General features: G+C 32.7%; 3 protein-coding genes across 3 annotated transcripts in view; all 3 read right to left on the reverse strand.

The window, feature by feature from the left end:
* LOC142226467 (chitinase-like protein Idgf2) overlaps positions 1–2,260 on the reverse strand; it is a 34,237-nt gene extending 31,977 nt beyond the window's left edge. Inside the window, exons 1-2 of the mRNA XM_075296512.1 lie at positions 2,030–2,260; positions 1,414–1,965 (exon numbers count right to left, since the gene is read on the reverse strand). Of these exons, the coding sequence (XP_075152627.1) occupies positions 1,414–1,965; positions 2,030–2,144 (667 nt within the window). The 5' untranslated portion in view covers positions 2,145–2,260. The remainder of the gene's footprint in view (positions 1–1,413; positions 1,966–2,029) is intronic.
* An 11,971-nt stretch (positions 2,261–14,231) lies between these two features.
* LOC142226469 (chitinase-like protein Idgf1) lies at positions 14,232–15,781 on the reverse strand. Its single transcript, XM_075296514.1, has 3 exons — positions 15,622–15,781; positions 15,063–15,566; positions 14,232–14,985 (listed from the first exon to the last, which is right to left on the reverse strand). The coding sequence occupies exons 1-3, from the start codon at positions 15,746–15,748 to the stop codon at positions 14,264–14,266; spliced, it is 1,353 nt and encodes a 450-aa protein (XP_075152629.1). The 5' UTR covers positions 15,749–15,781; the 3' UTR covers positions 14,232–14,263.
* Positions 15,782–23,179: 7,398 nt separating this feature from the next.
* Positions 23,180–24,841, reverse strand: LOC142226470 (chitinase-like protein Idgf1). Its single transcript, XM_075296515.1, has 3 exons — positions 24,660–24,841; positions 24,088–24,591; positions 23,180–24,010 (listed from the first exon to the last, which is right to left on the reverse strand). Exons 1-3 carry the CDS (start codon positions 24,784–24,786, stop codon positions 23,322–23,324), a joined length of 1,320 nt encoding a protein of 439 aa, XP_075152630.1. The 5' UTR covers positions 24,787–24,841; the 3' UTR covers positions 23,180–23,321.
* Positions 24,842–25,745: the final 904 nt, after the last annotated feature.

Raw genomic sequence — 25,745 nt, forward strand, 5'->3', positions numbered from 1 at the left:
TTTATTTCTAAAGAAAATTTTATCAAAATTTTATTTCTAAAGAAAATTTTAACAAAATTTTATTTCTTAAGAAAATTTTATCAAAATTTTATTTTTAAAGAAAGTTTTTTCAAAATTTTATTTCCAAAGAAAATTTTATCAAAATTTTATTTCTAAAAAGAATTTATCAAAATTTTATTTCTAAAGAAAACTTTATCAAAATTTTATTTCTAAATACAAATTAATATTTCTATAGAAAATTTATTACTTTCCATTAATACTTACATGTGAAAATTTATTTTGTAGAAAATTTTGTTAAAATTTTATTTCTGTAGAAAATTTTGTCAAAATTTCATTTCCGTAGAAAATTTTGTCTAAATTTTATTTCTAAAGAAAATTTTATCAAAATTTTATTTCTAAAGTATATTTTATCAAAATTTTATTTCTAAAGACAAATTAATATTTCTATAGAAAATTTTGAATTTTATTTCTATAGAAGGTTTTGTCAAAATTTTATTTATACAAAAGATTTTGTCACCATTTTATTTTTGTAGAAAATGTTGTTAACATGTTATTTCTGTAGAAAATTTTGTCAAAATTTCTTTTCCGTAGAAAATTTTGTCTAAATTCAATTACTAAAGAAAATTTTATTTCTAAAGAAAATTTTATCAAAATTTAATTTCTAAAGACAAGTTTATATTTCTATAGAAAATTTTGTCAAAATTTTATTTATATAAAAAATTTTGTCAAAATTTTATTTATATAAAAAATTTTGTCAAAATTTTATTTCTGTAGAAAATTTTGTCAAAATTTCATTTCCGTAGAAAATTTTGTCTACATTTTATTTCTATAGAAAATTTTGTCAAACATTTATTTCTATAAGAAATTTTGTAAAAATTTTATTTCTATAGAAAATATTGTCAACATTTTATTTCTATAAAAAATTTTGTCAAAATTTTATTTCGATAGATAATTTTGTTAATATTTTATTTCTGTAGAAAATTTTGTCAGCATTTAATTCTGTATGGAATTTTGACAAGATTTTATTTCTATACATATAAAACATAAGTACCTCTTAATTGGAGATGAAGATTTTGAAAAATCTACCAAAACATTAAGAATTCTACCAATCTATCAAACAGAAAAAAATCTACCATTTTTGGTAGAATTCTACCAACTGTGGCAACCGTGGTCCTTAGTCCATTTCGTTATCTTTCGGTATATATGGCACTTAAAATTTCCTGGTCGATACCCCTATTCGTTGTGAAAATCAGTTTAGGTTATAACTAACAGACGGACGAATATACCTCTATCAACTTAGAATTTCACAACGATCCATATTTCGTAATATTACAAATGTCATGAAGAGTTCATTGTACCCCACATCGCGTGATAGTTATTATTAAAATTATATTACTTTCCATTAATACTTACATGTGGAATTGACATTCGGCATGACGGTCAGGGTCAATGATAAATTCGCTCTGCTATAAGCCAATTTCATTGTATGAACAAATTCCGTAAACTGTTGCTTATGCGTTTCAGCATCGACATCGACTATAAAATTGCCAGTGAAAAGTTTCTTAAATTTCTTCCAAATGGTACCCACAGTACCATGGACTTTGCGAGGTTTATTTTTGGGGAATTGAAAAGCCAAGTCCAGACCATCGAAACCATTATTCTTAAGCAAAGCTATAGAGCTATGCATGAAATTATCATACATGGGTTTTCCACCTTCGAGCAAATGAATATATTTCAAAGGATCCACCTCGTCGTTGTCCATATCACCACCCACACTTAGATAGATTTTCAAACCTGGATAGGTTTTCTTCAAATCGGTTATTTGACGGAAATGGAACATATCCAAATCGACATTGAGACTAGAAATTTCGTAGGTCTCACGGGTAAGGCCAACAAAACCGTAAATTAAATGCGTACAAAATTGCAAGGCATATTCCAACGAGGCTTGGGGAAATTTGGCAAAACCTAAAGGAATAAATCAAAAACTATTGCAATTTTTCTATTACTCCACCCTTTATTTCATACACACCTCCCCTTAGTGAACTTTGGGCATCGTAATAGCAAACAATTCTCTTTTCAACTTTCTGACCCAAGGCCCATGGGCTGGAGCAGATCACAGCTAGTAAAACCAACAATAGCCTCATTGTTATTTTTGCACTATTCACACTTCTCTAAATCTATTTGCAGGAATTTATTTTCAAATATCTTTTTGTACTTAACGTTGTGGTCTTAACGAGTTGCTTCACTTAACTGAAATGCTTATTTATGAATTGAGTGAGATATTCATTTCAAATATAAGCAAATTGCTAGATTCGTCTTTCTTATCAGCCGTTTCTCGAACAAAACAAAAAAACACAAATGAAATAAGTAAACAAAATAATTTCTGGTTTTTTGTTTTTTAGAAAAAAAAACGAAAAAAATAATGTGAGTTATTATTTAATTATAGAAACGTCATTTTAAATAATAATTTTTTGAAGAAGGGGTTTGCTTGGATTATTCCATGCTATGGAATTCCACGAATTCCATATAAAAAGATTATATATTAGTAGACTACCCCATATGATATAATAATCCATCGAAATATTGGTCTCAATACTCTGGACTGAAAAAAAATTGTATTTGATATTAAAGATTACGCAACCTAAATTTGAGGATATATAATTTACAAAATATTAGAGACAAATTTCTTTAAAATAACGAAATTTTAATAAAAATAAAGTTTACAATCTTTACTTCCATTTTTTTTTCATTCAATTTAAGATAAAATGCTTGTAAATTTGCTTCCTTCCATTAAAGTCGCACGTCTTTGAATTAAGGCAAAGTTCCCTAAAAGTAAAGAAACACATTTTTGATTTACAGAAATCGTCCTTAAATTAACTGAAATATTGAATCTTTGGATTTAAGATAAACAAGTATATAAAGCCGTAAGTTCGGTCAGGCCGAATATTATGAACCCTCCACCATGGATTGCATAGAAACTTGTACTAAAGACTGTCATCCAAACTCGAATTACTTGGGTTGCGGTAACTTTTGCCAATGGCAAGATATCTTAAAACTTCTTAACACCGTCGTCTCAATTGTAAGTTAGTCCATACGGGGTTGGCAAAATTTTCTATAGAAATAAAATCTTGATAAAATTTTGTATAGAAATAAAATATTGACAAAATTTTGTATAGTAATAAACTTTAGACAAAATTTTGTATAGTAATAAAATTTGTACAAAATTTTCTATAATAATAAAATTTTGACAAAATGTTCTATAGAAGTAAAATTTTGGTAGATTATTTTTGGGGATCGACTATATATAATTGTAGACAGATATGGACCAATTTTGGTATGGTTGTTAGCGGCCATATACCAGCGCAATGTACCAAATTTCACCACGTACCAAATTCAACCGGATCGGGGCTCCAGAGGTCAAATCCAAGGGGCTCCAGAGGTCAAATCTGGGGATCGGTTTATATGGGGGCTACATATAATTATGGACCAATTCCTGCATGGTTGTTAGAGACCATATAATAACACCATTTACCAAATTTTAGCCGAAACGGAAGAATTTTGCTCCTCCAAGAGGCTCCAGAGGTCAAATCTGGGGATCGGTTTATATGGGGGCTACATATAATTATGGACCGAAGTGGACCAATTTTTGCGTGGTTGTTAGAGACCATATACTAACACCATGTACCAAATTTCAACCGAATCGGATAAATTTTGCTCCTCCAAGAGGCTCCGCAAACCAATCTGAGCGTCGGTTTATATGGGGGCTATACGTAAAAGAGGTCCGATATCTAACTAACCCCTTAATGCGATGCATAGTTGGATGTTTTATTCTAAGCAAACAGGTTGAAGTTTTTGTCCCATTTTGGATTGTTTATTTTGTCGCATATTTCTCTAGAATTGAATTATTCATATGTATTAAACATATAAGTCATCAAACGATAAGCTGTTAAAGGGGATATTTTGATATTTCTTAAAATCGATCGTTTACCTGTTTAATTTCCGAAAATAGTATGTCAGAATCTTACCTACCACTCAACAAGGAATCCAAAATATGTATTGTTACACGTTTCTGCAACAGATCGGAATAGAAATATAAAATATAAAAAAAATAAATAAATAAATAAATAAATAAATAAATAAAAATACAATTTTGCACAAATATTTTATAGAAATAAAATTTTACAAAAATGTTCTATAAAAATAAAATTTTGCAAAAATTTTCTATAGAAATAAAATTTTACAAAATTTTTCTATAGAAATAAAATTTTACAAAATTTTTCTAAAGAAATAAAATTTTACAAAATTTTTCTATTGAAATAAAATTTTCTATAGAAATAACATTTTGCAAAATTTTAGAAATACATTTTTTACAAAATTCTATAGAAATAAAATTTTAACAAAATTTTCTATATACATAAAATTTTGCAAAATTTTTCTATTAACATAAAATTTTGACAAAATTTTCTATAGACATAAAATTTTGCAAAATTTTCTATAAAAATAAAATTTTGACAAAATTTTCTATAGAAATAAAACTAAGACAAAATTTTCTACAGAAATAAAATTTTGACAAAATTTTCTACAGAAATAAAATTTTGACAAAATTTTCTACAGAAATAAAATTTTTACAAAATTTTCTACAAAAATAAAATTTTGTAAAAATGTCCTATAGAAATAAAATTTTGACATAATTTTCTATAGAAATAAAATTTAAAAAATTCTATAGAAATATAAATTTGTCTTTCGAAATAAAATTTTGATAAAATTTTCTTTAGAAATGAAATTTTGACAACAATTTATTTATATAAATAAAATTTTGAAAAAATTAAAAAAAAAAGTATATACGGCCGTAAGTTCGGCCAGGCCGAAGCTTATGTACCCTCCACCATGGATTGCATAGAAACTTCTACTGAAGACTGTCATCCACAATCGAATTACTTGGGTTGCGGTAACACTTGCCAAAGGCAAGGTATCTTAAAACTTCCTAACACCGTAAAATTTACCACATAGTCCATACGAGGTATATATTAAACTAAAAAAGGCCGATTAAATACGGATATAATTAAATTTAAAGTTTCTATAGAAATAAAATTTTGACAAAATAAAATTTTGACAACATTTTCTATAGAAGTAAAATTTGGAAAAAAAATTCTATAGAAATAAAATTTGGAAAAAATTTTCTATAGAAATAAAATTTTGACAAAATTTTCTATAGAAATAAAATTTTGACAAAAGTTTCTATTGAAATAAAATTTTGACAAAATTTTCTATAGAAATAACATTTTGACAGTGTTTTCTATAAAAATAAAATTTTGGTAGATTATTTTTGGCTCGAGTGGCAACTATGATTATGAACCGATATCATATGCTGACACCATGTACCAAATTTCAACCGGATCGGATGAAATTTGCTTCTCTTAGAGCCTCCGCAAGCCATATCTGGGTATCGATTTATATGGGGGCTATATATAATTATGGACCGATATGGACCAATTCCTGCATGGTTGTTGGACACCATATACTAACACCACGTACCAAATTTCAACCGGATCGGATGAATTTTGCTCCTCTAAGAGGCTCCGGAGATCAAATCTGGGGATCGGCTTATATGTAATTATGGACCGATATGGACGAATTTTGGCATGGTTGTTAGAGACATACTAACACCACGTACCAAATTTCAATCGGATCGGATGACTTTTGCTCCTCTAAGAAGCTCCGGAGTTCAAATCTGGGGATCGGTTTATATGGGGGCTATAAATAATTATGGGCCGATGTGGACCAATTTTTGCATGGTCATTTGAGAACATATACCAACACCATGTACCAAATTTCAGCCGGACCGGATGAAATTTGCTTCTCTTAGAGGCTCCGCAAGCCAAATCGGGGGATCGGTTTATATGGAGGCTATATATAATTATGGACCGATGTGGACCAATTTCTGCATGGTTGTTAGAGACCATGTACCAAATTTCAGCTGGATCGGATGAAATTTTCATCTCTTAGAGCAATCGCGAGCCAAATTTGGGGGTCCGTTTATATGGGGGCCATACGTGAAAGTGGACCGATATGAACCAATTTTTGCATGGTTCTTAGAGACCATATACTAACACCATGTACCAAATTTCAGCCGGATCGGATGAAATTTGTTTCTCTTAGAGCAATCGCAAGCCAAATGTGGGGGTCCGTTTATATGGGGGCTATACGTAAAAGTGGACCGATATGGACCAATTTTTGTATGGTTGTTAGAGACCATATACTAACACCATGCACCAAATTTCAATCGGATCGGATGACTTTTGCTCCTCTAAGAGGCTCCGGAGGTCAAATCTGGGGATCGGTTTATATGGGGGCTATATATAATTATGGGCCGTTGTGAACCAATTTTTGCATGGTCATTGGAGAACATATACCAACACCATGTACCAAATTTCAGCCGGATCGGATGAAATTTGCTACTCTTAGAGCAATCGCAAGCCAAATTTGGGGGTCCGTTTATATGGGGGCTATACGTAAAACTGGACCGATATGGACCAATTTTTGCATGGTTGTTAGAGACCATATACTAACACCATGTACCAATTTTCAGCCGGATCGGATGAAATTTGTTTCTCTTAGAGCAATCGCAAGCTAAATTTGGGCGTCCGTTTATACACAGAAAAAAATATCACCATAATATTTCCAATTAAAAAGTTAATTGAAATTGAAAATTTTTTCAATTAATAAATTAATTGATACAATTAACTTTTTAATCATGATAGAAACATTAAGTTAATTAAGTCAATGATTGAAAATGTTAAAATTTTTAATTAAAAAATTAATTGATACAATTAACTTTTTAATCAAATTCGGAAGACTAATTCAGTTAAAAAAAGTGCTGATTTTTTTTAAATTTTTAATTCAAAATGTATTTCAAACAATCATTTGTTAATTCAAATAAAAACTCTTAGCCAATTCAGAAAGTAATTAAAAATAGTTACCTTTTTTAATTAATAAATTAATTGAATTTTGCAATCAACATCAATTAAATTTTTAATTGAATCAATTAAAAAATTAATTGAAATTTACTGAAAAAATCTATTAATTGTTTAATCAAGAATTTTTTTCTATGCCCAATTAAAACTGTGATTGATACTATGATTTTCGTGATTGAAGACATTTCAATTAAAAAATTAATTGGATCAATTAATTTGGTGATTGAATCAGAAAAAAAAATTTTTGTGTGTATGGGGGCTATACGTAAAAGTGGACCGATATAGCCCATTTGCAATACCATCCGACCTACATCAATAACAACTACTTGTGTCAAGTTTCAAGTCGATAGCTTGTTTCGTTCGGAAGTTAGCGTGATTTCAACAGATGGACGGACGGACGGACGTGCTCAGATCGACTCAGAATTTCACCACGACCCAGAATATATATACTTTATGGGGTCTTAGAGCAATATTTCGATGTGTTACAAACGGAATGACAAAGTTAATATACCCCCATCCTATGGTGGAGATTTTGAAAACATTTTCTATTGAAATTAAATTTTGAGAAAACTTCCAATAGAAATAAAATGTTGAGTAAATTTTCTATAGGAATAAAATTTTGCAAAAAAATTCTATAGAAACAAGATTTTACAAAATTTTTCTACAGAAAAAAATTTTGAGAATATTTTATAGAAAATATTCTCAAAATAAAATTTTGAAAACAAAAAATAAAATTTTGAAAACATAGAAATGTTTTGCTACAATTTTCTTTAGAAATAAAATTTTGAGAAAATTTTTATAGAAATAAAATTTTTATAGAAAGAAATTTCTATGGAATAAAATAAAATTTTCTATAGATATAAAATTTTCAGAAATAATATGTTGATAAAATTGTCTATAGAAATAAAATTTTGGCAAAATTTGCAATAGAAATATAATTTTTTAAAATCTATATATATAAAATTCAAATTATGTTTGTTTATTTGTTTGTTTGTTTATTTGTATGTTCCGGGTTGGCGCGAAAACGGCTGAACTGATTTACTTGAAACTTTCAGAGATCGTGGGGTGCACTCATGTGCTGAAAATAGGGTACCTCATATTTTGACATATGGTCGCGGAGAGGAACCTCCCCTTTGTCCGACTTTTTGAAAATTAGACCAAAGTTGACCGATTTGCTTGAAATTTTCATTGAAGATTGGGGTTGGCATCTAGACAAAGATCCGCTACTTTTTATTTCGATATTTGGTGGCGGAGGGGGGCCTCCCCTTTGTTCGACTTTTTTTTAAGTACAGTGAAAAAACTAAAATTCTCTAAATTATCTGCGATTTACAGAGAACATGTGGTGAGGATATGGAATTAATATGGGGTATCCGATGATTTCATATGTGGATGGGGAGGGGGACCTCCCCCTTGCCCTACTTTTTGAAACTTGGAACAAAAGTATGCGATTTGCTTGAAATTTTCATTGAATGTTGGGGTTGGCATCTAGACAAAAATCCGCTACATTATTTTTCGATATTTGGTCGGGGAGGGGGAAAGTACAAACAAAACTAAACTCCCCCGACTGAAATTTTACGGAAAAATGGGTTATGAAATTTATATCAGGTTCTCGATTTTTTAATAAAAATAAAAGGGCATAGGGAGGCATCCGCTTCTCTTAAGTACATACAGAGAAACAATTAAACTTCTACCGAGTTACTTGAAATTTACAGAGGACTGGGGAGAGGTTACGATATTAATAGTTGATACCTGATTTTGTGATATTTGGGCGAAAGAGAGGCCGCCCTTTTAGGCTTATAATTTGCTCGACATTTTCTGGGACGTTTACAAAAGATACACTACATCACCTTTTGATATTTAGTCGGGGAGGAGGTCCTCCTCTAAAACTGCAAAAAAAAACAACAATTCTTAAGTTTTCTTGAAATTTACATAGGCAGTGGGGGAAGGTTATGAACGAAGATGCAACCTTCCTTGCCCCACACTTGAAGGAAAGTTTCAAGAATTTTCAGGGAAGGTTAGGGGTGCTATTCACTACGGTGTTTGTCGATATTGTATCGGGGAAAGTGACGTCCCTTTAAAACAATAGAGCAAAATTTAAACATCGCCGATCTACTTGAAATTTACAGGGAACGTGGAAGGAGGTGATTAAATTTATACATGGTTTTTAAATTAGTATATGATTTTTCGATATCTGGTTTGGGAAGGGGAAAATTGAAATAAACTTTGTCGATTTACTTCGATAGAATTTATAGGGAGTAGTTGCGAAATTAATATAGGGTACGTGATAGTCCGATATCAGGTCGGAGTGGAGTGGAGCGAAGGTGGGGGGAGGGTTCCCTTTTGTCCGTTTTTTTTTTTTAATTGAAAGTAGAGGGTTGTCCGTAAATGGGAACTCGGTACATAATTTTATGATTTTTGCACAGGCTTCTGCCAGACTTCTTTTTAGTAAAGAACTTAAATTTACATGAAATTGGCAGCCAACGTAGGGGGTGCATCATTTTCCAACATTTTAGCAAATGTTAATGTGGTAAAATTTTTTACTATTTTTGCTTTTTCCGATTTATTGGATGGGAACCAGTAATTCTTTGTATGTTATTATAATATAATGCTTAATTTTCAGATATGTTGAGGAGAAGGATACCTTTCCTTGACAAACCACACTTAAAATTCACAAGAAATATAGAAGGTACACCCTCTTCCGCCGTATTTGTACCTATAAACGAAAAATCAAGTAGTCCGATTTGTTTAAAAGAATTCAAATCTTTTCGAATTTGTTTTCAGCACGAAGGATATAGTTGACTAAGTTAACGCAAAATGTTCCTCCAAATACGCTTCAGAAGGCGCAGCGAAGCGGGCTGGGTTACGCTAGTCTATATATAAAGTTCAAAGTATGTTTGTTTTATGTTCCGGGTAAGCTTGGAAACGGAAGTATTGTGAAAATAAAATTAAAGACTTCCGAGTGAAATTTTACGGAAAAACTGGGTGAGGTTATGAAATTTATATCAGCATTTTTTAATATTTGGTTGGGGAAAAATAAAAGGGCAAAGGGAGACATTCGCTTCTCCTTAAGTAAATACAGAGAAACAATTTATCTTTTCCAATTTACTATATTTCATGTTAGCCTGATACCATAAAGCTCGAAAAATAATTGTATAATTTCCAATTTACTCGAAATTTACAGAGGACGTGGGAAGAGGTTATGAAATTAATATTGAATAACTGATTTTATCATATTTGGATGGGAAGGCCCCTTGCCCTGCTTTTAGAAAATTGGGCTTATAATTTGCTTGACATTTTCTGGGACGTTTACACAAGATACGCTACATCACTTGTCGATATTTGGGCGGGGAGGGAAGGCAAGGAGAAGCCACACACTTGAAGGAAAGCCACACATTTCTGCGTTCCTTGAATCTCGTTCGTGAGGGGTTACCTCCTTTTGATGCCGTTACCTTGGAAAAGGTTCGACTTGTCAAAGTGTCGCCACCTGTCGACCCGTCTACAGGTCGACTAATTGGGCCTAACTTTTGGTCATTGCCCAAATTTATAACTCCAGTCGATACCCGTCCATTGGGCCCTGAAGTTAGCAACCCAGTGGATGTCTTTGAATTTTTCTGCATGGTTGGCCTAATATCCCACCACACTTGAAATTCGTAGTAGGTACTTATTAGGATGATTTTATCCGCTATTAAAAAACACGTCCGTTCCATTCGACGGTTAAATGAAGTCACACACTTGAAGGAAGACTTTCTTGGAATTTTCAGGGAAGGTTAAGGGTGTTATTCACTTCGATGTTTGTCGATATTTTATCGGGGGAAGTGACGTCCCTTTAAAACAATAGAACAAAATTTAAACTTCTCCAATCTACTTGAAATTTACAGTGAACGTGGGAGGAGGTGATTAAATTAATACATGATTTTAAAATTAGTACATGATTTTTCAATATCTGGTTGGGGAAGGGGAATAGCAAAACAAACTTTGTCGATTTACTTGGAATTTATAGGGACCGTTGGGTAGTTTGTGAATTTAATATAGTGTACGTGATGTTTCGATATCTGGTCGGAGTGGAACGAAGGTGGGGAGAGGGTTCCCTTTCGTCCGATTTGTTGAAAATTGAAAGTAACGGCTTGTCCGTAAATGGGAACTCAATACATACGAGTAATTTAATGATTTTTGCACAGGCTTCTGCCAGACTTTTGCTCTTTCCGATTTATCGGACGGGAAACAATGATTCTTTGTATTCTTTGTTGAAAAACAATGCTAAATTTTCCTCTTCGGAAGGAGCGCTACACCAAAAAAAAAGTGACCTGTTTTATAGGAAGAATGAACTACCTCGCATGAAAATTGAACTAAAGATTGCTCCACATTTTGAGATTTCCACAAAGCGTTGTTAAAACCAGGAAATTTTAATGCCCTGTTGTACTTTTTAACTGCAGTTCACAAAATTACATCCTCTCATAGATGAAAAAGTTAACTAAAATAAAGAAGAAAATCATTGGCGCCGAATCATGACCATTTTAACCATCAGTAGTTCATTCTTACTATTTTTGGGAATCGTACGAAAATATTCTTTTGCTTTAGTTCATATTGAACTTATGTGTACGGTCATTGAACTTTATACTCACGTTTAGTTCATAAAACTTTTGAGACATACTTAAAAAAAGTAAGATTTAATTAAGCTGTGGAAAATTTCGATAAAAATAATAAAATTAAACTACTAGCAAATAATTTTTTTCCAATATAAATAAGTTAAATTTAGAGTTAGTTTAACTACTGTAGTTTAGAAATAAACTGTTCAAATGTTTTCTCTAGAACTAAAATTTTGAGAACATTTTCTATAGAAATAAAATTTTTACAAAATTTTCTGTAGAAATAAAATTTTGAGAAAATTGTCTATAGAAATAAAGTTTTGCAAACATGTTCTATAGATATAAAACTTTCAGATAAATTCCATAGAAACAAAATATTTCCAAAATTTTCTATGGAAAAAAATATTTTGAGAAAATTTTCCATAGAAATAAAATTTTGACAAATTTTTTTTTTAGAAAGGAAATTTTGCAAAAAAAAAATCTATGGAATAAAATGTTGCAAATATTTTCCATAGAAATAAAATTTTGAAAAATGTTTCTGTAGAAATAAAATTTTTCCAAAATTTTCTATAGAAATACAATTTTGCAAAACTTTTCTATAGAAATAAAATTTTGTCAAAATTTTCTACAGAAATAAGTTTGACTAAATTTTCTGTAATAATAACATTTTGACTAAATTTTCTACAGAAATAAAATTTTGAGAAAATGGTAAGAAAATTTTCTATAGAAAATTTGAAAAAATTATTGAACTCCGCATCTTCTGAAGGAATCAGAACTACCGGTAACCGACACAATTTTGTCTAGCCCAACACCCATCGAATTGCTTTCCAGCTCATTACTCACATCCACACCTCTATTGCATATGAAAAGTATTGACAATAAAAGCATCATCGATTGTGCAATCAAACAATAGTCTGTAGCACAATGCTCTTGACTTCTTAACGAATTGTCTGTTAATTCCAAGGATTGTAACAGGTTGGCTGATAAGTCCCCGGGCTAACAAAGAAATACACATTTTTTTTTTGTCAAAATTCGTTTTTATTATTCAACATAGTTCCCTTCAAGAGCGATACAACGATTATAACGACCTTCCAATTTTTTGATACCATTTTGGTAGTACTCCTTCGGTTTTGTCTCAAAATAGGCCTCAGTTTCGGCGATCACCTCTTCATTGAAGCCAAATTTGAGGTCTGAGAACAAGAAAAAGTCGCTGGGGGCCAGATCTGGAGAATACGGTGGGTGGGGAAGCAATTCGAAGCCCAATTGAATTCAATGAATTTTTGCCATCGTTCTCAATGATTTGTGGCACGGTGCGATGTCTTGGTGGAACAACACTTTTTTCTTCTTCATATGGGGTCGTTTTGCCGCGATTTCGACCTTCAAATGCGCCAATAACGCCATATAATAGTCATTGTTGATGGTTTTTCCCTTCTTATGCGCATCCCAAAAAACAGAGGCCATTACTTTGCCAGCGGACTTTTGAGTCTTTCCACGCTTCGGAGACGGTTCACCGGTCGCTGTCCACTCAGCCGACTGTCGATTGGACTCAGGAGTGTAGTGATGGAACCATGTTTCATCCATTGTCACATATCGACGGAAAAACTCGGGTGTATTACGAGTTAACAGCTGCAAACACCGCTCGGAATCATCAACACGTTGTTTTTGGTCAAATATGAGCTCGCGCGGCACCCATTTTGCACAGAGCTTCCGCATATCCAAATATTGATGAATGATATGACCAACACATTCCTTTGATACACACAAAATTTTTTTTTTACTGATTCAATCACGAAATTAATTGATCCAATTAATTTTTAATTGAAATGTACACAATCACAGAAATGATAGTATCAATTAAAAAATTAATTGAAGGTCAATTAAAAAGTATCAATTAAAAAATTAATTGAAGGTCAATTAAAAAGTTAATTGATCCAATTAAAAAATTAATTGATACTATTATTTTTGTGATTAATTTTTGTTTCAATTAAAAAATTTGTTGAATCGATTAAATTTTTAATTGAATATTTTTTAAAACTCAATTAAAATTTTAATTGGAAAAATTTTCGTGAAATTTTTGTGTGTGTATCTTTAAGGCCTCTGCTATCTCGATCAACTTCATTTTACGGTCATTCAAAATCATTTTGTGGATTTTTTTGATTTTTCGTCGGTAATCACCTCTTTCGGACGTCCACTGCTTTTACCGTCCTCCGTGCTCATTTCAGCACGCTTGAATTTTGCATACGAATCAATTATTGTTGATTTCCCTAGGGCAGAGTCCGGAAACTCATTATCAAACTAAGTTTTTGCTTCCACCGTATTTTTTCCCTTCAGAAAACCGTATTTTATCAAAACACTAAATTCCTTTTTTCCATTTTTTCCCAATAACAAAAGTTGCTTCACAAAAGACGCTCTATTTCACAAACTAATTGACTTACAGACGTCAAATTTTGACACCAACATTTGAACACGATTTGAAGGTTGGTTTAGTATCAAAAAATAATATGCATTTAATACTAGCGACGCCATCTATGTGTCAGACCGGGGACTTATCAGGCAACCTGTTAATGCACACCGCTCTGGCGGGACGATCAAAGGATTTGAACATGAGTGAAATGGGTCAACGTAATGCCTAAGATTGAAAACTCTGTACCTTCTCCAAAGAATTCTCCGCTTTTGTCTCATTAATAATTTATTTATTTAATTCTACAAATTACTTTGTTTCGTTAATTTAAAAATATTCATAAATTTCCTTCTGATGTCTTGAAAAGTTTTTCCATTTGTAGTTTTTACAATATTCAATGTTCGACGCAAAGATTGCAAGATGGGAAATTCTTCATTACCCCGACATATGGCTCGGAAATCATCATGACTCAAATCAAATATGGCCATACCACCCAAAGACTTGTCATTGACGTATTTTGCTTTACTAGCGGCAAATTGAGGATCATCATAGCTCAACCAATAACCATGGGTGCCATTGTTGTTAGCCGGCCGAAAAGCGTAGGTTCCATATTCATCAGTGATTTGACGTAGCGATATGCCATGACGTCTGCGTGGTGTCAAATGGTGACAAATATCTGTCCAACTGACTAATCCATTTATAAGTTTATGTTTTCCAAAGGCCACATTTGGCAAAGTATATTCCACTACGGGTTCTCCTGTTAGTCCTGACTTTACAGTCATATTCCATGCTCGGCCATAGGTGGCTATGCCCAAATTCAAAAGATTAGGGGGACATCCATTATTGATCCAGTGACTGACTTGAAAATCAACATTGGCATAAGGCAGCCGGGGTTGATTTCTATTCATAAACAAAGGAGCAAAATAATCTGCTTCGGAGGGATTACGCTGAGGAGTATTGAAATCGAAAGCGAACAGGTTGATGAATTCAAAATTATTATGAATTTTGGCAACATCAAAATACACTGTAAGAAAAAGGCAAAAGAGGAAACCCATGTTAACAAACCGTTTTGTGGAGGGGAAATAAGCTCAATTTACTTACAGGAGGAATTGACATTGGGCAATACCGTCATTACCAATGACAATTTGGCTTTGTCAAAGGCCTCCTTCATGTCTACCAGTAAACGGGTATAGTAATGTTTATATTTATCCATTTTATTGGTGGCCCATATATCTTTCACATCATTGAGAAATTTCGCTAGACCTATCTCTCGATTGGGATTATTTCTGGGCAAAGGGAAAGCCATATCAAGACCATCGAAACCTAAGGTTTGTAAACTTTTCACACATTCTCCTATGAATTGTAGTTGTTTAGTCTTATTGCTCTCCAAAAGTTCCAAATATGGAGCCTCATCATCTTTATCTCCACCCAAACTCAAATAGAATTTCAAATGAGGATTTTGTCTTTTGGCATTCTTCAGATTAAATGATTCTAAACCAAAGCGTAAGGCAAATGATTTTCGTTGTAAAAATCCCGAGTCATAAACCAAATGGGTACAATGGGCCAAAGCATTGTACAAATTAGTACTTTTGAATTTAGCATTTCCTGAAAATAGAAGAGATAGCCCTATTATTAAATTAAGGTTAAAAAGAATACGTACCTTGCCTCAAAGAGCTTTCTGGATTGAAATAACAAACCAGCCTTTTATTATTGACATTTTGACCAGTTACAATTTGTAGTAGAGACAATGAAACACTTAGAAAAATTAAAAATTTTAACCAAAACATATTCCTAAAATTACTAATACTTCTTCAATTCTTAATGAACCAATTGCTAATGTTGTAGACCTTCACGTGAAAGCCACTCGATTCGTCAGAGAAATTGCACATATATTTTTAGTAACCCCTATTATTGCTTCTTAGTCATTAGTTTTAATGTATGGATTGTTGTCAGGAATAGATGCAAATGAGTGTACATTAATATTTCTCTTAACCCCCAAACTAGCCCGAATAAAATAGAACTTATATTGACACTGATTATGGAACATCATAAATACTTGTGAATTAGCGATATGTTTTTAAATCCTTGGTGAATTTGACACCCCCAGCAAACGCACTCACTGAAAAAAATATTGTCGTGAGGTCAAAGATTTCATGTCTTTAAAATACGAATACAAATTTTGCTTAGCATAGAAGACGCATTTCCCTAAAATAAAGTTATTTTCCTTGTCCAAAAGTCGATAAACTTTTCAATGAAGTCGTATTGCCCTTATAATTAAGTGATTTGACTTAAAAATGGATATCTTAACATGAAAGAAAAAATTATAGGCTAAGGTCAACTTGACTTTAATAATTCAGAAAAAATCTTTAAATTTAATGAAATTGTCTTTAAATTTGTTATCTTTTTGCATCTTGACTACAAAGCAAAAAATCGTTCAAATAAAGGACATGTTTTTCAAAACTTTATTTTAAAGAAGTTTTTTACTTCAAACATAGCATAATTTCTACTGGAAGTCAAGTCCTAATTTGGAAAATAAAGTTGCCGTTAACTCGTTTTTAAAGGACTTTGATAGCATATGAAGAAAAAAAGCTGAGAAAGCGAAAAATTAAAATTTGCTTCCTAGAAGCAAGTACACAAAACCTAAATTTAAAAGAGAATTGTGTCTTAAAAGTATCCTTACTTGTATTCTTCGCTTCTTTGGCTCGGAATCAATACCAAATTTTTTAAAGTAAAGACAAAATCTTTGGAACCGAGTATGATTTTTTTTCAGTGCTAAAAGCACTCCAATTTTCGACTCAAGAATTTCAAAGCAGTGATTAATGAAATTATACATGGAAAAAAACTCGTCCGATTCTAAATATTTTATATTTAAAAAACATTCAATTAAAAATTTAATTGATTCAACAAATTTTTTAATTTGAAACACAAATTAATCATAACAAGTATGTACGGCCGTAAATTCGGCCAGGCCGAAGCTTATGTACCCTCCACCATGGATTGTGTACAAACTTCTTCTAAACACAGCCATCCACAATCTAATTACTTATGTTGCGTTAACGCTTAAAACCTCCTTATACCGTCTTCTAAATTGTATGTAAGTCCATACATGATTATATTTAATCAAAAAAGATCGATCAAATACCTACATAGTTCAGTTTGACAAAAATTTTCTATAGACATAAAATTTTGACAAAATTTTCTATAGAAATAAAATTTTAACAAAAATTTCTATAGAAATAAAATTTTAACAAAAATTTCTATAGAAATAAAATTTTAACAAAGATTTCTATAGAAATAAAATTTTGACAAAATTTTCTATAGAAATAAAATTTTGACAAAATTTTCTATAGAAATAAAATTTTGACAAAACTTTCTATAAAAATAAAATTTTGGTAGATTATTTTTGGCTCGAGTGGCAACCATGATTATGAACCGAATAAAATTTTAACAAAATTTTCTATAGAAATAAATTTTGGTAAATTTTTTTTGGCTCGAGTGGCAATCATGATTATGAACCGATATGGGCCAATTTTTGTGTGATTGGAGATCGGCTATATATAACTATAGACCGATATGGATCAATTTTGGTATGGTTGTTAGCGGCCATATACTAACACCAAGTTCCAAATTTGAACCGGATCGGATGAATTTTGCTCCTCCAAGAGGCTCGGGAGGTCAAATCTGGAGAACGTTTTATATGGGGGCTATATATAATTATGGACCGATGTGGACTAATTTTTGCATGGTTGTTAGAGACGATATACCAACATTATGTACAAAATTTCAGCCGGATCTGATGAAATTTGCTTCTCTTTGAGGCTCCGCAAGCCAAATCTGGGGATTGGTTTATATGGGGGCTATATATAATTGTGAACCGCGGTGGACCAATTTTTGCGTGGCTGTTAGAGACCATATACAACACCATGTACCAAATTTCAGCCTGATCGGATGAAATATGCTTCTGTTAGAGGCTCCACAAGCTAAATCTGAGGGTCCTTTTATATGGGCGATATACGTAAAAGTGGACCGATATGACCCATTTGCAATACCAACCGACCTACATCAATAACAACTACTTGTGCCAAGTTTCAAGTCGATAGCTTGTTTCGTTCAGAAGTTAGCGTGATTTCAACAGACGGACGGACATGCTCAGATCGACTCAGAATTTCACCACGACTCAGAATATATATACATTATGGGACCTTAGAGCAATAATTCGATGTGTTACAAACGGAATGACAAAGTTATATACCCCCATCCTATGGTGGAGGGTATAAAAATTATTTGTATCAATTAATTTGATATTTCGATCTATTAATTTTTAAATTGATTTTGGTGATTGATATTATCATTTCTGTGTTTGAAGACATTCCAATTACAAATTAATTGGATCAATTAATTTCGTGATTGAAGGCCAAAAATATTTTTTGTGTGTACAATTATGACATATTTAAATTTGAGTTTTGAATACATGTTACTAGGAGACAAATGTGTCATCAGAGTCTTTGAAAATGGGTTAACGACAACTCCTATTTTTGAACGCTATATAGTTTTGTGGTCAACATACAAAGAGTCAACAAATAAATAAAGATAAATTTGAAGAATTTTTCAGAATAATTAAAGCCATATTGATCTTAGTCCAACAAATTTTGTTTCCATTTACATATATCCGTTTTTAACTCGAATTATTAAACTGTAAGAATAGTTTTGCAGTGTACTTAATTCTTAGACAAAAATATAGGAATAATTAAATGAGAAAGAAAAGAAAATTGGCAAAATCATTTTTGACAAAATTTTCTATAGAAATATAATTTTGACGAAATTATCTATAGAAATAAAATTTTGACAAAATTTTTAAAGAAATAAAATTTTGACAACATTTTGTATAGAAATAAAATTTTGACGAAATTTTCTATAGAAATATAATTATGACGAAATTAACTATAGAAATAAACTTTTGACAAAATTTTCTAAAGAAATAAAATTTTGACGACATTTTCTAAAGAAATAAAATTTTGACGACATTTTCTATAGAAATAAAATGTTGACAATATTTTCTATAGAAATAAAATTTTGTAGTTGGATTGGATCGTGGCAACCGATATGGACCAATTTTTGTGTGATTGGGGATCGGCTTATCTGGGAGCTATATATAACTATAGACCGATATGGACAAAATTTGGCATTGTTGCTTGCGTTTGGTATACGAGCGCAATGTACTAAATTTCAACCGAATCGGATGAAAGTTACTCCGGAGGTCAAATGTGCAGGGATCGGTTTATACGGTTAATTATGGACAGGTATGGACCAATTTTTTGTACGTGGTGTTAGACCATATACTAACTCCACGTACCAAATTTCAACCGTATCGGATGAATTTTGCACCTCCAAGAGATTCCGGATGTCAAATCTGGAGATCGGTTTATGGGGACTATATATAATTATGGACCGATATTTTTGCATGGTTGTTAGAGGCCATATATGAACACTACGTACCAAATTTCCACCGGATCGGATGAAATTTGCTTCTCTAGAAGGCTCCGCAAGCCAAATCTAGGGGTCGATTTTTTTGGGGACTATACGTTAAATACGTCCGATATGGCCCATTTGCAATACCATCCGACCTACATCAATAACAACTACTTATGCCAACTTTCAAGTCGATGAGTGAAATTTCATTTACGCACATTATCGAAGCAAAATGTTTATTCACGCACTATACGTATGTGTGGTAGCCACTCAGACCCATGCACATTCACGAAATGAAAACCAGTACTCACGCACGCGCACGCACAAACTACTTTTAAAGATTCACGCTCATGCACGATTTACGACAATTCAAGTGACTCACGACAAATTAAGGGGACTCACGACATTTGCCAACGGAATGAGCAAAGGTAACAAAATTCATGAATAGAATAAAGTGGCCATATATGAACACTACGTACCAAATTTCCACCGGATCGAATGAAATTTGCTTCTCTAGCAGGCCCGCAAGCCAAATCAAGGGGTCGATTTATTTGGGCACTATACGTTAAATACGTCCGATATGGCCCATTTGCAATACCATCCGACCTACATCAATAACAACTACTTATGCCAAGTTTCACGTCGATGAGTGAAATTTCATTTACGCACATTCTCGAAACAAAATGTTTATTCACGCACTATACGTATGTGTGGAAGCCACTCAGACTCATGCACATTCACGAAATGAAAATCAGTACTCACGCACGCGCACGCATCAACTACTTTTAAAGACTCACGCTCATGCACGATTTACGACAATTAAAGTGAATCACGACAAATTAACGGGACTCACGACATTTGCCAACGGAATGAGCAAAGGGAACAAAATTCACGAATAGAATAAAGTGCGACATCTAAATTAATTTCAGTTAACATATGACTAAGAATTATATCTTAATTTTTTTCGTGGGTGTAATTTTTCAGAAATTTTATTTACGTACATTCACGCACTACATATTTGTTTCAGTCCCATTTACGCACATTCACGAGAGTGGCTTCAGATTTTCGTGTGACGCGCACACCTCCATTTTATACCCTAAACTACATAGTGGTCACGGTATAATAACTTTCATCTGCCAAAAAATGTGCCTAGCAGAAATAACGATTGTAGACCCCATAAAATATATACCGAGCGACACAGAATTTTCTCCTGAGGCGATCTAGCCCTTGATGTCCGTCCGTCCGTCCGTCTGTCCATTGTTGTTCGCAGGATCCCAGTCGCAATTATAAAATTCGGTATATGGCGTTTTTGGCACAAGGACGAACACTTTGGAAAGTTTGGAAAATATCGGATCAAATTTAGATATAAATTAAATCATTACTATCCGATTAGCGTCTAACTTGCCATAAATTAATCTAATTTGCCATTCTTTAAGTGTGCAAAATTTCATCGAATTCGGTTCAGATTTAGATATAGCTCCCACATATATCGATGTTCATTCCAAAGTGCGCTAAGTCTAAAAAGTGAATTTTACAGGAAACAAGAAACAAGTTCTGTTTTTTTTTTTTTAATTTCTCAAAACCCGTATAAGATAAAAATTTCCTTATTTTCGGTCTCAAAATCATATTTTTTATAATCTTTTTTTAGTATGTACGAACTCAACATAGTGATAGCAGAACATGGCTAAAAATGACTTAGACCACTTTAGACCGAACAAAGCTTTTTGCCCTTTTTGGATTGGATATTTTTTAAAACTTTAGACACAGGCTAAGTACAATATTAATCATAACTTTTGATAGAAATGTCCAATAAGTTCGAACTTTTGACAGGATGCAATTCACATCAATCCGAATAAAAAACAGCGAACTCCATCAAAACATGCTACGTCGACTTAGCGTACTCTGGAATGAGGGCATCGATATATGTATCGCCCGATTTTTCCAAATTTGGCTATAAGTCTCTTATTTATCAACCGATCTGACTCAAAGTTGGCCAAATCTAAATTTCTATAGCACTTACTATATGTGCCAAAAATCATCGAAATCGGTCCAGATTTAGCTATAGCTCCCTTATATATGTATCGCCCGATTTTCACAAATTTGGCCATAAAAGCTTTATTTATCAACCGATCTTACTCACATTTGGCTTAGTCTAATTTTCTATAGCACTGTCTCTATGTGCGCCTTAATGTCTATACCCTGCGCAACACTGTGGAACAGGGTATTATAAGTTAATGCATATGTTTGTAACACCCAGAAGGAGACGAGATAGACAAATGGTGTCTTTGGCAATAATGCTCAGGGTGGGTTCCTGAGTCGATATAACCATGTCCGTCTGTCCGTCCATCCGTCCGTCTGTCCGTCCGTCTGTCTATGAACACATTTTTGTGATCAAAGTCTAGGTCGCAATTTAAGTCCAATCGCCTTCAAATTTGGCACATGTTCCTAATTTCGGTCAGAATAGAACCCTATTGATTTTGGAAGAAATCGGTTCAGATTTAGATATAGCTCCCATATATATCTTTCGCCCGATATGCACTAATATGGACCCAGCAGCCAGAGTTTTATACCGATTTCCTTGAAATTTTGTACAAACATAACACCTAGTAGTACGGTCAAGTGTGCAAAATTTGATTGAAATCGGTTCAGATTTAGATATAGCTCCCATATATATCTTTCGCCCGATATAAACTAATATGGTCCTAAAAGCCAGAGTTTTGGCCCAATTTGGTTGAAATTTTGCACAGGGAGTAGATTTAGCATTGTAGCTATGCGTGCCAAATTTGGTTGAAATCGATTCAGATTTAGATATAGCTCCCATATATATCTTTCGCCCGATATGCACTTATATGGACCCAGAAGCCAGAGTTTTATCCCCATTAGCTTGAAATTTTACACAAGGAGTACAATTGGAAGTATAGTCATGTGTGCCAAATTTGATTGAAATCGGTTCAGATTTAGATATAGCTTCCATATATATTTTTCGCCCGATATGGACTTATATGGCCCCAGAAGCCAGAGTTTTGGCCAATTTGGTTGAAATTTTGCACTAGGAGTACAATTAGTAATATAGTCATCTGTGCAAAATTTGATTGAAATCGGTTCAGATTTAGATATAGCTCACATATATATATATGTTTGTCTGATTTCGACAAAAATGGTCAAAATACCAACATTTTCCTTGTTAAATCGCCACTGCTTAGCCGAAAAGTTGTAAAAAATGACTCTAATTTTCCTAAACTTCTAATACATATATATCGAGCGATAAATCATAAATAAACTTTTGCGAAGTTTCCATAAAATTGCTTCAGATGTAAATTTTTCCCATATTTTTTTACTAAAATTGTGTTCCACCCTAGTGCATTAGCCAACTTAAATTTTGAGTCTATAGATTTTGTAAAAGTCTATCAAATTCTGTCCAAATCGAGTGATATTTAAATGTATGTATTTGGGACAAACCTTTATATATAGCCCTCAACACATTTGACGGATGTGATATGGTATCGAAAATTTAGATCTACAAAGTGGTGCAGGGTATAATATAGTCGGCCCCGCCCGACTTTAGACTTTCCTTACTTGTTTTAAATATGGAAATGCGTTTTTTCCCAAACCTATATTATTGATACCCCACAAACAATGTTTACTAATTCAGTAGGGGTGGTTAAGGGTATGATATAGTCGGCCCGCCCGACTTTCTATTTTACTCACTTGTTTTTTTGTTTTTTTTTTTTTAAGTTACAATGGCACAATTTCATATATGGGCAAAGCCCTTTGATATATTAACCAAAGTTCAAAATCCCTGACGCACCATGGCACACTGTACCTCGTTTCGAGGACTTTTTATAAAAAAATACAATGTATTTACTTAATTCTACAAACCAGTTGGCTTCGTTAAACAAAAAATTCTCCAATGTCTTGAAAAGTTTTTCCATTTGTAGTTTTCACAATATTCAATGTTCGACGCAAAGATTGCAAGATGGGAAATTCTTCATTACCCCGACATATGGCTCGGAAATCATCATGACCCAAATCAAATATGGCCATACCACCCAAAGATTTGTCATTGACGTATTTTGCTTTCCTAGCGGCAAATTGAGGATCATCATAACTCAACCAATAACCCTTGGTGCCATTGTTGTTAGCCGGCCGAAAAGCATAGGTTCCATATTCATCAGTGATTTGACGTAGCGATATGCCATGACGTCTGCGTGGTGTCAAATGGTGACAAATATCTGTCCAACTGACTAATCCATTTTTAAGTTTATGTTTTCCAAAGGCCACATTTGGCAAAGTATATTCCACTATGGGTTCTCCAGATAGTCCTGATTTTACAGTCATATTCCATGCTCGGCCATAGGTGGCTATGGCCAAATTCAACAGATTAGGGGGACATCCATTATTGATCCAGTGACTGACTTGGAAATCAACATTGGCATAAGGCAGCCGGGGTTGATTTCTATTCATAAATAAAGGAGCAAAATAATCTGCTTCGGAGGGATTACGCTGAGGAGTATTGAAATCGAAAGCGAACAGGTTGATGAATTCAAAATTATTATGAATTTTGGCAACATCAAAATACACTGTAAGAAAAAGGAAAAAGAGGAAACCCATGTTAACAAACCGTTTTGTGGAGGGGAAATAAGCTCAATTTACTTACAGGAGGAATTGACATTGGGCAATACCGTCATTACCAATGACAATTTGGCTTTGTCAAAAGCCTCCTTCATGTCAACCAGCAAACGGGTATAGTAATGTTTATATTTATCCATTTTATTGGTGGCCCATATATCCTTCACATCATTGAGAAATTTCGTTAGACCAATCTCTTGATTGGGATTATTTCTGGGCAAAGGGAAAGCCATATCAAGACCATCGAAACCTAAAGTTTGTAAACTTTTCACACATTCTCCAATGAATTTTAGTTGTTTAGTCTTATTGCTCTCCAAAAGTTCCAAATATGGAGCCTGATCATCTTTATCTCCACCCAAACTCAAATAGAATTTCAAATGAGGATTTTGTCTTTTGGCATTCTTGAGATTAAATGATCCTAAACCCAAGCGTAAGGCAAATGATTTTGGTTGTAAAAATCCTGAGTTATACACCAAATGAGTACAACGGGCCAAAGAATTATTGAAATGCAGACTTGTGAATTTGGCATTTCCTAAAAATAGAAAAGATTGTCATAATTTTAATTTTAAATTAAAGTTAAATGTAAACAAATAATCTTACCTTGCCTCAAAGAGCTTTCTGGATCGTAGTAACAAACCAGCCTTTTATTATTGACAGTTTGACCAGTTACAATTTGTAGTAGAAACAAAGAAACACTTAGAAAAATTAAACATTTTACCAAAAACATTTTCCTAAAATTATAAATACTTCCTTATGCCTCAATGAATCAATTGCTAATGATGTAGATCTTCAGCTAAAAGTCACTCAATTTATATTGAAATTCTGCCAGAGAAATTTTATATTTTAGTAACCCCTTAGTCATCTGAATAACTCTTAATGTTTTGATTGTTTTTATACAATATATTCAAATATGAAACTCTTATCAATAAATTGTATATACAAGAGGAAGAAAATTTCTCTTCTGCAAAGAAATTAAATGTTAACCCTATAGATGTCGTTGGCAATGACAGCAACGTTTTCGTATCGCCGGCATTGCGGTCGAAGCGCTGTTTTGAAAAATTGGTTATAGAAGAATCGGCATTTATAATTTCAAAGTGTCTCCCAAAAAGTTAATAGAATGAAAACATCTATTAAAAAGACCATTTGTTATTACAAAGTACAAAGGATCTAAATCCTATTTTCCTTAAGATTCGTAAAGCCGGCAGAGAACATAACTGGGTGACGCCGATGCAAACTGTATGATATTTGAGATAAACGTCGACAGAAACTGCATGAGAATCTCTCCCCATGACTGCCACCTACTGACGGAATTTTACTTTACAGTTTCGTTCTCTTGTATTTCCCACTCTCTGTTATGGTTTTGAGTTTATTTTTAAGAGAGGCTAGAAAGAGAGATTGATCGATTAAAAAGAGTGAAATGAAATGAACAGATATACATTGATTAACATAAATCATTTCTTTATCCCTCAAACCGGGTTTTTGTTATAAATAAATAAAATCAAAAATATAAATTTTTAATTAACTATTTGATAAAATTCAATCAAAATGTTAATTAACAAGTAAGGAAAGTCTAAAGTCGGGCGGGGCCCTGCACTTTGTAGATCTAAATTTTCGATATCATATCACATCCGTCAAATGTGTTGAGGGCTATATAAAGGGTGATTCTTTTGAGGTTAGGATTTTCAT

The sequence above is a fragment of the Haematobia irritans genome, chromosome 2, assembly GCF_050003625.1.
Source record: "Haematobia irritans isolate KBUSLIRL chromosome 2, ASM5000362v1, whole genome shotgun sequence".
Lineage (NCBI taxonomy): Eukaryota > Metazoa > Arthropoda > Insecta > Diptera > Muscidae > Haematobia > Haematobia irritans.